The sequence below is a fragment of the Chroicocephalus ridibundus genome, chromosome 1 (genome assembly GCF_963924245.1).
Source record: "Chroicocephalus ridibundus chromosome 1, bChrRid1.1, whole genome shotgun sequence".
NCBI lineage: Eukaryota > Metazoa > Chordata > Aves > Charadriiformes > Laridae > Chroicocephalus > Chroicocephalus ridibundus.
Genome location: NC_086284.1, coordinates 117480273 through 117493644, shown reverse-complemented (window position 1 = coordinate 117493644; position 13372 = coordinate 117480273). Strand labels below are relative to the sequence as shown.

The following is a 13372-nucleotide window of genomic DNA, read 5'->3' as shown; positions in this document are numbered from 1 at the left end:
GTAAACCCAGCAGATGGTGAACTTCTGAAACGCAAAGTAATGCGCCTGCTAAATCAAAAGTTTAAAATATTTGAAATCTGTTTGTTTTAAAGTAGTAGGCTATTGCAGACGGGTCATCTGTGAAGTACACTGGTAGTTTTAAGCATGGTCCAAATAAACTCAAGCTTTATAGCTGTATCATGGGCTAGTTAATCTACCAAAGAACGTGACAAGCAAGTAGCCAGCCTTCAGAGTTTAGTCCTGACCTCCGAGTGGTATCTAATGGGTAACATTTCAGAAGACAGACCAGTATGTGGAGATCTAATCTACATCAGTCTTGGCTGAGATTTGAATGCTTGGTGGTGTTCCTGGTACAATACACCTATCCTGACTTGGAGTAGATGTGGGTGCCTGACTATTCCTAAGGGTAAGTATGAATCCTAAACGCGCTTCTTAGACTTACAACTCAGCATTTGTGGTGCTAAAGTGTTAGGGCTATTACAAATATGGTATAGGCAGGACATAATTTTGCAGTGCTTTGGTATGCTGAACGTCTACTGTGCTGGTTTTCATTCTGATGGCAGAAAAAGCTACGTTTCACTGCTGGTGGTCTTCTGCACTTATGATGGCGAATGCTTTCCTCATGCAGTCTTAGCAGGCTGTTGGCTGATACCTGTTCCCTGTTTTGATATTTATGGAGGAGAAATGATCCATGCTTGATATAGGCCTGTGTTTAGTAAAATGCACTTCCCTGTATCAATGGTAGTAATTCTTAACCTAAAAAAGGTAAGTTGTCTTGCACACGTGCTGTGTGCCATCATTCTGGTGAGGTGACCTCTAATTTAAAGATTTTTCCATTTTTAGCTAGTCCACAAAGTTTCCAATTATTTCTGTTAATGGTTTTTGTTGTGGTAATGTGTAACACCTAGCTTTATCATGCTCTTTCTGCTTAAGGTTAAAGCACATTATCAGGAGTGTTCTTCAGGCGTTAAAAAGACCCAAACTGCTAGCTTTATTATATTGGTTTTATTGAAAAATACACCAAGCTCACTACGTTCTTGATCTCCTTTTGACTTTCAACCAGCAAACCTTTCAAGATGTAGGTCCTCATGATTCATCACGCACTGAGGTTTTAAGCTTACGACTGGTTTTGTTTGAGTCAGAGCATGAGGCAGGAAAGAAAAGTGATGCTGTTTTGTCTGTGATACTGGAAACTTTGAAAGAAGATGTTTTACATGGGGAGAAAACAAACCCCTAAATTTAAGTTGACGTACCAGCATAAGAAGGACATGGACCTGTTGGAGCGAGTCCAGAGGAGGGCCACAAAGGTGATCCGAGTGCTGGAGCACCTCTCCCATGAGGACAGGATGAGAGTTGGGGTTGTTCAGCCTGGAGAAGAGAAGGCTCCAGGGAGACCTTATAGCAGCCTTCCAGTACCTAAAGGGGGCCTACAGGAGAGATGGGGAGGGACTCTTTATCAGGGAGTATAGGGATAGGACGAGGGGTAACAGTTTTTTTAAACTGAAAGAGGGGAGATTTGGATTAGATATCAGGAAGAAATTCTTTACTGTGAGGGTGGTTAGACACTGAGCCAGGTTGCCCAGGGAAGTTGTGGATGCCCCTTCCTTGGGGCCAGGTTGGATGGGCAGCCTGGCCTAGTGGAAGATGTCCGAGCCCATGGCAGGGGGTTGGAACTAGATGATCTTTAATGTCCCTTCCAACCCAAACCATTCCATGATATTTTCTGCCAATTACCTACTATACTAACATTGCCTTAAACGAAACATACTATATGAGGATAGGTTTGCAATGCAAAATGAAAAAAAAGTCTATTAGGTTTAAGTTGACCAACCTGCATACACTGCATTCGACTAAAATTGCAAGGGAGGCAGACTAACATGGTTTAGCAGCTTCAGCTTAAGTTTGAGGGAACCTGAGGTTGAACATGTTAGCTGCTTAAGTCAGCAGTTCTCGTATTAACAGCCCAGGATAAGAAAGTTTTGGATTTCTTTTTCTGTCCCCTGGGATTTGTGTCTTTCCCAGTTCTTGCAAAGAGTTGGCCGATTCATGGAAATGCACTTACTGGCTCCTTGGGAAATTCTTGATTTCTGGAAATTTTTATTCCATGTTCTCAGAAATGCCTCCGTTCTTCCACACAGTGTTTGCAGTTCTGCACTTCCCACTTACCTGTGTCCTTTGGTCCTAAAACTCTTCCACTGTCCCATCAGTCCTCTTCCAAAATCATTATTTACGGTAGTTGTGCTCAGAAATAACTCCTCCTTCATACTGTGGGTCATGAATACCATGGAGTTACTCTGTGGGATGGGACCAATGTGTGGCCCCAGCCACTTCCACACCAAGGGGAAAGGTGAGGCTGGAGCAGGGTGCAGAGGGCACTGCAGAAACCCCATAAGAGACAGTGATGAAATAATCTGTTCCCAGTAGAAGCTTCTTCCTTGCCACTGCCAAGAAGCTGGCCTGTCCTTCTGAGGTCTTCTGCTGTTACTAAAACGTATGTTACCCTGCCTAGAATGATGGGATTATTTTAATGGTGTGAGTGCAGTGCCCTTTAACAATCTTAGGTGTGCTAGGACAGCTCGCGCTGCCGAGTTCTGTGGGTCTTGACTGTGTTGTCGTTTTTCACCTGGCTGCTGGTTGGTTTTGCTGGGAGATGCTCCTAGCTCTTGTTTAGGAGAAGGTATGTGAATTCCTGCTTTGTATTCTGGTATGGCCAAAGCTTCTGATGCTCTTCCCTGATACCCCTTTCCCAAGCAGTCCGTGCCTCACAAATAACTTGCAATTGTATGCCTCATGTTTCCAAATACTTCTCCAAATACTTTATACCGTGCATAAGAGAGAGCTTGATAAGAGCAGAACTCGCTGTTCTAAGCAAGGGTGGACCGTTGATTTCTGTATGATGGCATTATGTTTTTAGGCTGTATAAAAACTTGGTGGAAAATAACAATGTTTTGTTTGCTTTTTTGACAGCTTCTAATAGCAGTTCAGGGAGACCTCCAGCAATGTATTTAGTATTCAAATTATTCTGTTCACTGTGCATAATGTCAACATGTAATTGTGGTGGGGGCAGGCTAATGAAAGAGTAGAGGTAAATCCAGCCCACGCTTCTCAGGGAGAAGGTACCATAGTGCCTCCAGTCACATATCTGTCAATGACTTACATTAACATCACTGCAGTCTCCTTTTGCTAAGCGAGAAGGGGTAATGCAGAACCAAAACTGCAGGGCTGTTTTAGTAAGTGGTCCCCCTATTTTAGTCCTTACACATCCCAAAGAAAGTAGGTCAGGATCCAACTTTTATTTACTGATTTGAAAAAAATGGGGATTTTGGCAACATAGCGATCCTTAGTACTGTCTTACCGGAAAAGTGTCATCATCTCAGCTAGAAGTACTTCTGTTGGCTATGCTGGTATATTCCTGTTTCAGCAAGCACAAAATAGATGCGAAGCTGCTTGAAGCTGAAGTCAATAGCAACTCCCCAGACTTCCCTGTTTAAAGTACATTAAGCAGAGTTCACCAAGAGTGCATATTCTTGTACTTGGCCCACTGCGGTTGTTTTGCATGTTAGCAGCAGAATTTCTATAATTACAGGAGTGCAGGGAAGAGGTTTGAAGGCCTTCTGTCCCTTTGGAGAGGTTTTGTGTGCACAAGAACGCCCTCAAGATGGGGTAGATAAATGCTATGCAATTTGGGAAGCTCATCTGTCTGCAGAGCAACCCTCCAACACGACAAAAGAAAGGAAAAGGCACAGTGGCTTCTGCAGTTTGCCATACATAAAAGCAATCGTTATGTCAAAGTTCTCAAGTCTGGTAGTACAGAGCAAGCTGGGCTTCATCCCACAGTCCCAGCGTATGAGGAACAGGTATGTTTTCTCTCATATTCCTGAAGCAGCAGGGCAATTTAAACAGCTCTGTTCTCTCCCTTGCTGTTTGCAGCCTCTCTGTGCTTTTGTGTGGCTACCTCAGAAGTGAACTTGAGCCATTCTGTTACACGGCTTCTTTCATCTTGATGCTAACAGTGAAAGTGACACTGTGCCACCCTGTGTCTGGTAGGAAAAAGTCACCTCATCTAACATATCTTTAGAATAGGGAAAGCTGGCAGGAATATAAAGAAAAATAATCAAAGATTGTGACAATAAACTGATTTTAATTAAAGACAAAACTTATTTATGAGTCAGTTTGCCGATTCCCCTCTATTTGGGAGCACAGGTTATTGTACTCCTCTGGAGTGACTGAGTACTGTGAAAGAACTTCTAGAAATTCTTCAAGTGGGCAGAGACCTGCTCTACATCCTTTCACCAGTTGTTCCTGTAAAGGCAAAGAGACAAAATCACAGGTGTTGTGTATTGCCAAAGCCTTTTTTTGCTGATACTGATGCGTTCTGCAGCAGGGAAATACACTAGTTGAGGCAAAGACGCAGAGAGGCAGAGGTTCAAAGTCTTTGCCTAAACTCACAGTAGATCAATAGCCAGCTCAACAGAAAAGATATCTTAGCTACCATGGATATGCTCTAGGTGTTATACTCTGTTATCTAGCTCGGCGGCATGCTCAGAACTGGTCTTGTTTCACAGCTTTACATGCACGCATGGCAAAATCAAAACCCAAGATTTAGAATGTGGACTTCCCCTGGGATCTTACCTCTCCACAGTAAGACAGGCGAACAAACCACTCTTCGGACTGCTGGTGCTGATACAATTCCAGGATCATGTCCGCAGCATAAGGTGGCCACTTGTGATCAAAGGTGCCCAGTGCCACCAGGAGAGCAGTAAGGGTAATGTCATGAGAAGCATAGAGAATGAGCTTTCTGATTAAAAAAAAAAAAAAAAAAGGAAGGGAGTAGGGGGGAACCAAACATAAAATGTTAGCTGTATTCCTCTGTGGAGAGCCAGATACTCATGCTACAATAAGGCATCTGAGGCTCAGGGCAAGTGTCGTGATTACACAAACAGTGTGCTGCATGTACAGTCTACCTCAGCAAAAGCAAATATGGCACTCATGCTTTTCCTAGCAGATAAGCATTTCTTTCTCTTTACCCACACATTCAACATCTTTCTGAACCAGCTTTTCACACTGACAGCAAGTCGGAATTTATAAGGATTAGAGGAAGAGATCTGTCCTGTACCTGGCCTTCTCAGCTGGAGATGTGGGATCTACTGCTTCTGTAATATTCTTCTGTAAGGTGTAGAAAAGACGACCAACATTCATCTGAAGAACTTCTCTATAAAAGAAGCAGAAATAAATCTACAAGGTTTTAAACTTTCAAATTAAATAATTTTAAATGAACACCTGTGAACCTCCTTTTCTTTTACAAATTGGTAACGTATTGAGTGTAGCTAAGGTCCTCATGATTCATTACATGCAATTAAATTCATTAAATGCAATTCCTATGGTTACTTTTTATTTCAGCAGTTGCATGGTCACCACAGAGATTCTGATGTGATGGCAGACTGGGAGAGGAGAGGTGTTAACAAGCAGTCTCATGAGGTGTGGCCCACATAAATGGAAACCTAGAAAATCCTCTAAGTTCTCTATGCTATTTTGTTTCTGTAGTTGTGATTTTTGGATGCATAGTTTTAAGCTAGGAAAGATGACTGTAGTTGACTCCAAAACAGCAACCGAAGTGGCTGGGGTCCTTGGCCGGGAAGGGGAGGTCAGGGTTCAGGAAGGCAGTGGCTGTATTTCAAAATTAGGTTTTATCCCTGTATTAACAAAGAGGAGGTCTTTAAACAACTTCTAGTGTGAAGAAACTCCCTCCACCTAATGAACACATCAGTGGAAACGGAGGATGAGTGTGACTGTGGCCCTCCCAGATGTTGTGGGAGTGGGGGAGATCAGTCTTTCAGTACCTGAGATCTTTAATACAAGTTAAAGAAAAGGTTAAGGGCAACTGCCCTAACAGAAAAGGCAGTCCTATACCACCACCTGAGAAGAGCTAGTAAATATGGTAGCTGCGAATGAATCCGCAGGGAAAATGTCAGCTAGGCTATCAACTCGGCCACCTTTCCAAACAGCTGTGGGGGAGGTAATTAGCTGCATGTAGCAGCAGATTCTTTTGCAAGTGGTTACATGTGTGCAGGGCCTGGCATCACCTTTTCCACTGGTATCAACACTTTGCAGCCCAGCTGTGCAGGTGCCATCCCTGTGATAAACTTCGCAGCTTGGAATTCTGATTGTAGTTGCGCATCTGCAAGGGCAGCCTTGCCTGTGCAGCCTCAATGCTGAGGCTGGAAGGGTCGCCTCTTCTGCCTTTGACACACGTTCAGCGAAACAACCGTGGCAACTGAGGCACTCACTGCCTGTGGCTTATTACTGTTCCTTGGAGACTAGTCTCTCCACGGCTGTCAGCAAAACAGGACGTAAGCCCACATCTTGCCTGCCTCAGCGTGGACTCCCTTTTCCCTAGCTCACGTTCCTGACTCAAGGCATGGGATTTTACATTGAGATAGCTGAGGTACAAACCTCATGAGGGGGCAGTAGCCTCTGGCGGGGGAATGCAGTAGATCAGAAAGGACTTCTCTCTGCTGCAGTAAGCTGCTGTAGCTCATCCACCCTGGGTAAGCCTAAGACAACCCCTAAGGCTGGAGGCATGGGTACAGGCAATCACCTTGAATTGTCCTCCAGAAGGAAAAGCAGCGAGTCAACAGCTCGACGCTCAACTGTCTCCTGGAAGCTCTTCAGCACAGGGCAGCTTGGCAAATTGTGCACCTGGAAGGAAAAGATGCAGCATAACAACACGGTTTACCCCTTTCTGAACCCAGGCCCACAGAAAACAGCTGTTCATGTCACAGCATTTGTACTACAGTATTGTACTACAGTGTTCATGTGAAGAGTTCGAGGATAGTTTTAAACATATAGACTCGCTCCATGTACACCAAAAGGATGGATGTTTGTTCTTGAGGACACATTTCTGTGTGAAGGGAGTGTAACGCCTTGAGCTATTCAACAAACAGCCGGGACTAATTATCATTAGCTCCGGCAAAAAAGAGGTACTAAGTGGGGTACAAATATGTCCAGTTCCCTTCCAGCAGCAGAAGAAATCTGTCTCGTGGGTAGTAAACTGGAACTGGGATTAAGATAACTCTGTTAGGTGGCGACTGCCAGAAAAGGGAAAGCACTTTGTAATGGGGTAAGCAAGGCCCAACTGCTCTCTTAGCTCTACTTCATTACACTTGAAAGAGATACTGCATTTCAAGGTAAGAACATAAGTACTGGAGATGTGTCTTCATCCATCCTAGAACAACGCTGACTCCACATCTTGCTTTTTAAAAAGGCCGTGCTATGGCCTCTATAAGCTTTCTGTATTGCCTAGAAAGGTACTGGGGTACCCACTGGTATCAGTAGGTGTTGGCACTCTGTGGTTTCCTCCATATGCACGGTAAAGGGATGTTTCTTTCTGTGACAGCACCATGGAACTGCTAGGCTCACCTGCTCAGCAAAAATGTTATCAAGGAGGAGAAAAAAATCCACAGACTTCTCACCATCAATACCCATCTTCTCCTTAATTGTTTTCAAGTCATCAGAGATACCTGGCTGTTGCAGAGCATCCTTCAACTTATGCCTTCAGGGAATTAAGAAAACAAAACAAAAACTTTTCACACATCAGACTTTCTGTCTCTTGGATTTTGTGACCCCCAGCCCAGTGGAGTTGTCTCACATCAGTGAGGGGTACAAGAGAGGCACCACAGGATACTGAGGGATTCCTGATGTTAGGAGTCCTAACCTGCAGGGCAGACAGCAGCTGTGTCTAGGTGTCAAGGATCAGAGCTGGCTATGTGCTCTCACAGAGGCAGGGGAAAAAATTAAGATGAGATGTGAACACCTCAGAGGTGGTTCCCGTAAGCAAGGGCTGTGTATCAGTTAACAGATCTGGTCATACTGGAACTGTACAAGTCTGTGTCCTCAGGCAGTAGCCTTTAACTGCCTCATGAAAGAAGAAAGGGTAGAAGCTTTGAACTGACTGGTGTATGGTGTGGGAAAAGGGAAACACCTAGATACTCACTTGTAGCTTAAATTTGCTTCTTGCTTTGTTAGAAGCCATTTGCCTCTTTACGCTGTTTTAAATTTTATTTTAGAAAGTTTAGCTGAGAATATCCGTGCTGGCCATGTACTTCAAGCAAAATATGTTACATAGGTTTTGTTTTCTCTGACCCTGATCTGTTGGGGAAGAGGTGGGAAAAGTTAAGTTTTGCTTTTTATTTTCTTAGGAACAGCTGTAGTTTCTGTTTGAAATCAAATGTGCTAGAAGTTGTGGCCCAGGCAGCCTGCAAGGTGAGGCAGTGCTTTTTACTGCAGTTTAAAAAAATCCCCCTTGAGGTGGTCACAAAACGCGCTCAGTTGGTAGAATGGAGGGAGGAAGCAGAAGAGCTTGCCATTTACTCCCTTTTTGCACAGTTGATGTTACTAGAGGAGGCTCAACGTACTGCTTCTGTGGGCTGTCACCTTACCACTGTCAAGAACAACCCTTTGCGTGCAGAGTCAAGCATTATATAATGAGCTTTTGCAAGTGAATTCTGACAACTCTTGAATTTTGGACAAAAATATGCTAATGTATAATCCAACCAAACTGTAATACATTTTGCCCCTCTTGTTCAGTTTCCACCCCATGCCCAACCTGGCACAGGCATTTAGAGTGCTTGACTCTGCAAACATGAGTGTTCTTTCTATGTAGGATGTTCCTTATTTTGCTTCATTAGTCTTTGCTACATGCGTCAAGGCTGAGTATATTTCAGTTTCTTCAAGGTATAAGTGTGACAGGAATGTTGTAATAAAACCCCCAAACCAGGAACTGAATATAAAAAGGAGGCCCAATGCATACACACTTGAGAGGCTTGTTAAGGGATGCAGATGACATTAATTCTGCCCTGCAGCAATGCCGCAGAATAGCTGTACATTAGCTAGTAATGAGCGTTTGCTAGACAGAGACTAAATTAAATTGGTCTTTCAAGAAAAAGTCTCTGTTTTTTTTTTTCTCCTGGTGCCGCTGCTTGGTGTACGACTCCGCTCACCGAGTATTTTATACAACTAGCTAACCATTCCTAAAGAACAGTAAGTGGCAGGGGAAGAAATTGGGAAACAGGAAGAAAACGTGCTGTTTTAAATTACTACTGCTGAAATGAAACAGCAGTGAAATCATACAGGGAGGCAGGGCTGGCAATTACCTGCTCAAGCATTTCAGGCGCTGGCAGTTTTTGTAATTGGGGTAGAGGATGTCAGAGCTTGCTTCATCAGTGACAATGACAACAGGTCCTGTAGAAAGAGAAGGAAGCTGCTGTGATCACTAGTGCATCTGGATGTCTTTAGAGCGCTTTAATCACCCCCAGTGTCTTTGTCCTCCAGTCCACTGTTGTCAACTAGCAATTCCCCCTGAGCCATCACCTGCAACACAAGCCACTGTGCTTGTTTCTGTGCACACAGCATTTAATTCCACAGGGATGTCTGCTGCGCACCTTGTTAAGCTTTCAGTTGCGTGATCATTTCTTCTAGTGTTTGTATGTGACAAAAATTAGTTTCTGTGTCATGAGGTGTAAGGAGCTCTGCCAAATCACTTTTGCTATTTGTTCCTGGAACTGAATGCAGAGGGAGCAGAAGCAAGATCTTCAAAACCCTGAGCGAATTTCTAGGACACGCAAGTAGTTCCCAGCTGTAGGATAGAGCTGAGAGTTACTTCAGATACAAAACTTGTAAAGGATCTTTGTAGTCCTATGGCCGAGATACTTGGGTTTCTCTGAGAAACTTTTCAGATGCATGCCTCGTGAGCATTGGATCTGAAACTTTTTGCCTTCTTGATTTTGAAGCAGGTTAATGCTAACCTCCTCAGTAGGTTTGAAATTGCAGCATTCATGGCAACAGATCCAAGCTGAGCATCAGCAGAAAGCTACACAGAGAGAAGGAGCAAGTGACAAGTTGATAAAGAACACATAGAACCAGGAGAGTATGGGGAAGAGGGCCTGGAGTGAAGAACCGGGGAAGAAGTAACAACCAGGAGCCAGAGTGAGTTAGGATGTGCACGATATGTGCATCTAGGGAAGACTGAGAAAGGAAAGGCACTGGTCAGAAGCCTTCCCAACCTTCTTTCTGCTGTTGATACAGCCCAGCTAGCAGGCACCGCGTGGACTCCAGATTCCGGAAAATATTAGTGGAACGGATGCTGAAAGAGAGAAAGGAGTTTGTGAGGTAGCACTTTCTCCTTCACGTGGACGCAGCTGCAGCTGGGGAGGACTTGCTGGAACTGTGGGTTCTGCTTTCACTGTGGCTTTGGAAACTTGTGGTGGGATTCATCTGGCCTTGCTATATCTATCTTAAAAAATAGACATCTATATCGGAATTGCCCTTTAACTTCCCTTCAGAGACAGTGGAGATAACAAATTAGTACTTCTCTGGTGTGATTTTTTTATCTCGTCCTCAGTCAGACACTCACAACATTACTAACGTGTATTTTGTCTCACTGAACTTTAGGTCTGTAATCTACAGTGAGTTAAACTGTGCTCCAGAAATACCTGTTTCTCGTCACTCACCATAAAGACACAGAATACTGTTGTCAATGGCTAAAAGTAGAGTGAGATGAAACTGTCTCTGGTGTCCCTCTCAGGACTGCTGGGAAATCGGATGCCTTGTGTCACAGGTGAGTTCTAGCACTGGGCATACCAGGCTAAGCAGAGATGAAGGCCCAGGGGCCAGCCAGTCTGCTGTACGGTGGAGACGTGTATGCTGGTCAGAAATCTTCCCTACCAGAGGGCTACTCATTAGGAAGGAGGAAGCAAGGGAAGGTCCAGAAGGGAAATGAGACTCACAAGACCTCAGCAGGCTTAAGCGTTGGTGAGAGAAAGTTGGCTTCTTCCACATAGCTTCTCCTCAGCCTTTTCCCCAGGGCAAACATCTGCTGCATCCCTACTCTTGTCAGCTGTCCTGCAATTGCACCGCCCTAAGTGTAAAGAAAAGGAAGGGTCTCCGGTGGAATATGGAGGTAAACAAGTCTACAGAGGGAACATGAAAACCACCATCAAAGACACAGCCTCACCTTGAATGTGGTCTTTTTGTATTGCTCCTCATAGGGCGAGGGAGGTTGAGGCCCTCCATTTAGGTCAGTCACCACGTAATCAAACTTAGTCTGAGCAGGTACATCTAAAAGACTGGAATGCCACTCCACCTGTTTAGAAACAAACAGACAAACAAACAAACAAACGTAGAGCTGCGCTTCAGTGGAAAATGAGGACTTTCAAGAGCGTTATTGTTATACAATACATGTTATTGTGTGCTGCCTTGCCAACAACGCAACAACAGAACTCATCTCTTTGCGGGGCACATACAGAAGCGACAGCAGTGCTGCAGCTTGGGAGAGGAATCTGTGGGAAACCGCTACTGTTACGCGCTGAAAAGCAGCTTTAGCAAACCACCAGGACTAGCACCTGCCAGCTCAAGAGGCTGCCTCGCCGGGGGGGCGGAGCCGCGGGGAAGACGGCTCCATCTCGCCTGTTGCGGGGCTCGGCGCCGGGCGTTAAGGAGCGCAGCAGCGATCCCCTGTGCAGCCCGGGGCGCCCGCCCCCGCGCCCTCACCCCTGGAGCCGCACCGGGGTCTGCTCCCTCTGCCAGCGCCGCCGCCGCGCTGCTGCCGCCGTTCCGCTCTGACTCCCCGATTCCCAACCTTTTTCCCCAAATTTACTCCGGGAAAGGGGGGGGAAAAACCCCTCACCCAACCATTTACGGGCTGATGGAAGCAAGGCGGCAGCGGGCCCCGCGGGCAGCCGCCCCCTGCTCCGCAGCCCCGTCCCGTCCTCACCGGCGCTGCTCCCGGCAGGGGCCGCAGCGGGGTGCGCGCCCCGTGCCGGAACACCACCTGCACCAGCTTCAGCTCCAGGTCCCGCTGCCGCCCCCCGTCGCCGTCCGGGGCGGGGGCGGCGCCGGCCGCCGCTGCCCTCCGCCGCCGCTGCCCCCACAGGGCCAGGCCGCCCAGGAGTCCCAGCCGCGTCCCCCAGCCCATGGCGGCAGCGCTCTCACTGCCGGCACCCAGCGGCGCGGGGGCCGACGGGAAGGGGAGTCCCCCCACCGGGGCCGATTAATGGCGGTGCCCCGGCAGTGGACTACAACTCCCAGCTGGCACTGCGGCGCGGAGTGGGCTGGCCGGGAAAGCCTGTCTGCGCGTGCGCGCCGGGCAGGGCGCGGCCCTGGGGGACGGGTGGGGCCCCCGGCAGCTCCGCCTCAGGGCTGCCCGGCCGCCGCGGGCTCCGGTGTGGTGGGGTGGCGGGGGGCTGACACTGCTTGCTCCGCCTCCTTCTGCTGCCGCTGCCGCCGGCGCCGCCTCTGCCTCTTCTCTCTTTTTTATTTCGTTTTTCCGTGGGCAGATGGTCGGGCGGGCGCTCCCTGCGGGCCAATTCACCGGGTGCCTGTCTGCGGTTTCCCGGGAGGGAGAAGTCCGTAGGGAATCATGGAATGGTTTGGGTTGGAAGGGGCCTTTAAAGATCATCTAGTTCCAACCCCCCTGCCGTGGGCAGGGACACCTCCCACTAGACCAGGCTGCTCAAAGCCCCATCCAGCCCGGCCTTGAACACCTCCAGGGATGGGGCATCCACAGCTTCTCTGGGCAACCCGTTCCAGTGTCTCACCACCCTCATGGTGAAAAATTTCTTCCTTATATCTAATGTAAATCTAGCCTCCTTCATTTTAAAACCATCACCCCTTGTCCTATCGCCACGCTCTCCAATAAAGGGTCCCTCCCCATCTCTCCTGTAGGCCCCCTTTAGGTGCTGGAAGGCTGCTCTAAGGTCTCCCTGGAGCCTTCTCTTCTCCAGGCTGAACAACCCCAACTCTCTCAGCCTGTCCTCACAGGAGAGGTGCTACAGCCCTCTCATCATCTTCATGGCCCTCCTCTGGACTCCCTCCACCAGGTCCATCTCCTTCTTATGTTGAGGGCCCCAGAGCTGGACACACTACTCCAGGTGGGGTCTCACCAGAGCAGAGGAGAGAGGCAGACTCCTAGTCTTGTCCGGCCTCTCATTCCCACCACGTCTTTGGGAACGAACAAAATGCTGGCATTGCCAGGGCTGGAGATGAGCTGCAGCAGTGAGGTGGGTGAAGGCATAGGCCCACCACGTAGGTAACCTGATATCGTCTGGAGGAGCCCAGGGTTGTTTGTAACATTGGAGCTGCCTCTTGGCACCCCCTGGCAGCTCCCAGCGAAGCTGTCACAGGGTGAATGTGAACCTAGTGCCTGGAGGTGCAAGTTCCACTCCTCCTTTCTTCAAACTGTTGCTTTTCCTTTCCTGGCAATGATGTGGTGGACCAGTGAATTTGTACAAATTAACCCTTAAATGCTATTTAGCATCTTTTTAGCATAGTGGCTAATAACTTTGATATATGTGAAAGCTCTTTAAGCTGTGCATTC

The 13372-nt window shown here is 47.2% G+C and overlaps 1 protein-coding gene across 4 annotated transcripts; it reads right to left on the bottom strand.

Moving 5' to 3' along the window:
* Positions 1 to 3932: 3932 nt before the first annotated feature.
* Positions 3933 to 12022, bottom strand: ACP6 (acid phosphatase 6, lysophosphatidic). Of its 4 annotated transcripts, XM_063348114.1 has the most exons (10): positions 11771 to 12022; positions 11012 to 11140; positions 10785 to 10915; positions 10062 to 10141; positions 9153 to 9240; positions 7420 to 7552; positions 6599 to 6699; positions 5117 to 5212; positions 4633 to 4798; positions 4070 to 4302 (listed from the first exon to the last, which is right to left on the bottom strand). In XM_063348114.1, exons 1-10 carry the CDS (start codon positions 11969 to 11971, stop codon positions 4162 to 4164), a joined length of 1266 nt encoding a protein of 421 aa, XP_063204184.1. In that variant the 5' UTR covers positions 11972 to 12022; the 3' UTR covers positions 4070 to 4161. The 4 variants fall into 4 exon arrangements, with proteins under 4 accessions (XP_063204207.1, XP_063204191.1, XP_063204199.1 ...); XM_063348137.1 differs by lacking the exons at positions 10062 to 10141; positions 11012 to 11140; positions 11771 to 12022 and adding an exon at positions 10509 to 10679 and having other exon boundaries at positions 3933 to 4302; positions 10785 to 10882; XM_063348121.1 differs by lacking the exons at positions 10062 to 10141; positions 10785 to 10915; positions 11771 to 12022 and having other exon boundaries at positions 3933 to 4302; positions 11012 to 11141.
* Between the last annotated feature and the right edge of the window lie 1350 nt (positions 12023 to 13372).

Excerpts from the sequence above, each read along its gene's own strand:
- ACP6 (XM_063348114.1), bottom strand. The coding sequence starts at position 11,971 with ATGGGCTGGGGGACGCGGCTGGGACTCCTGGGCGGCCTGGCCCTGTGG. Across the intron at positions 7,553-9,152 it reads CGCCTGAAATGCTTGAGCAG|GCATAAGTTGAAGGATGCTC; the intron begins GTAATTGCCAGC and ends AATTCCCTGAAG. Across the intron at positions 4,303-4,632 it reads GCCTGTCTTACTGTGGAGAG|GAACAACTGGTGAAAGGATG; the intron begins GTAAGATCCCAG and ends TTGCCTTTACAG.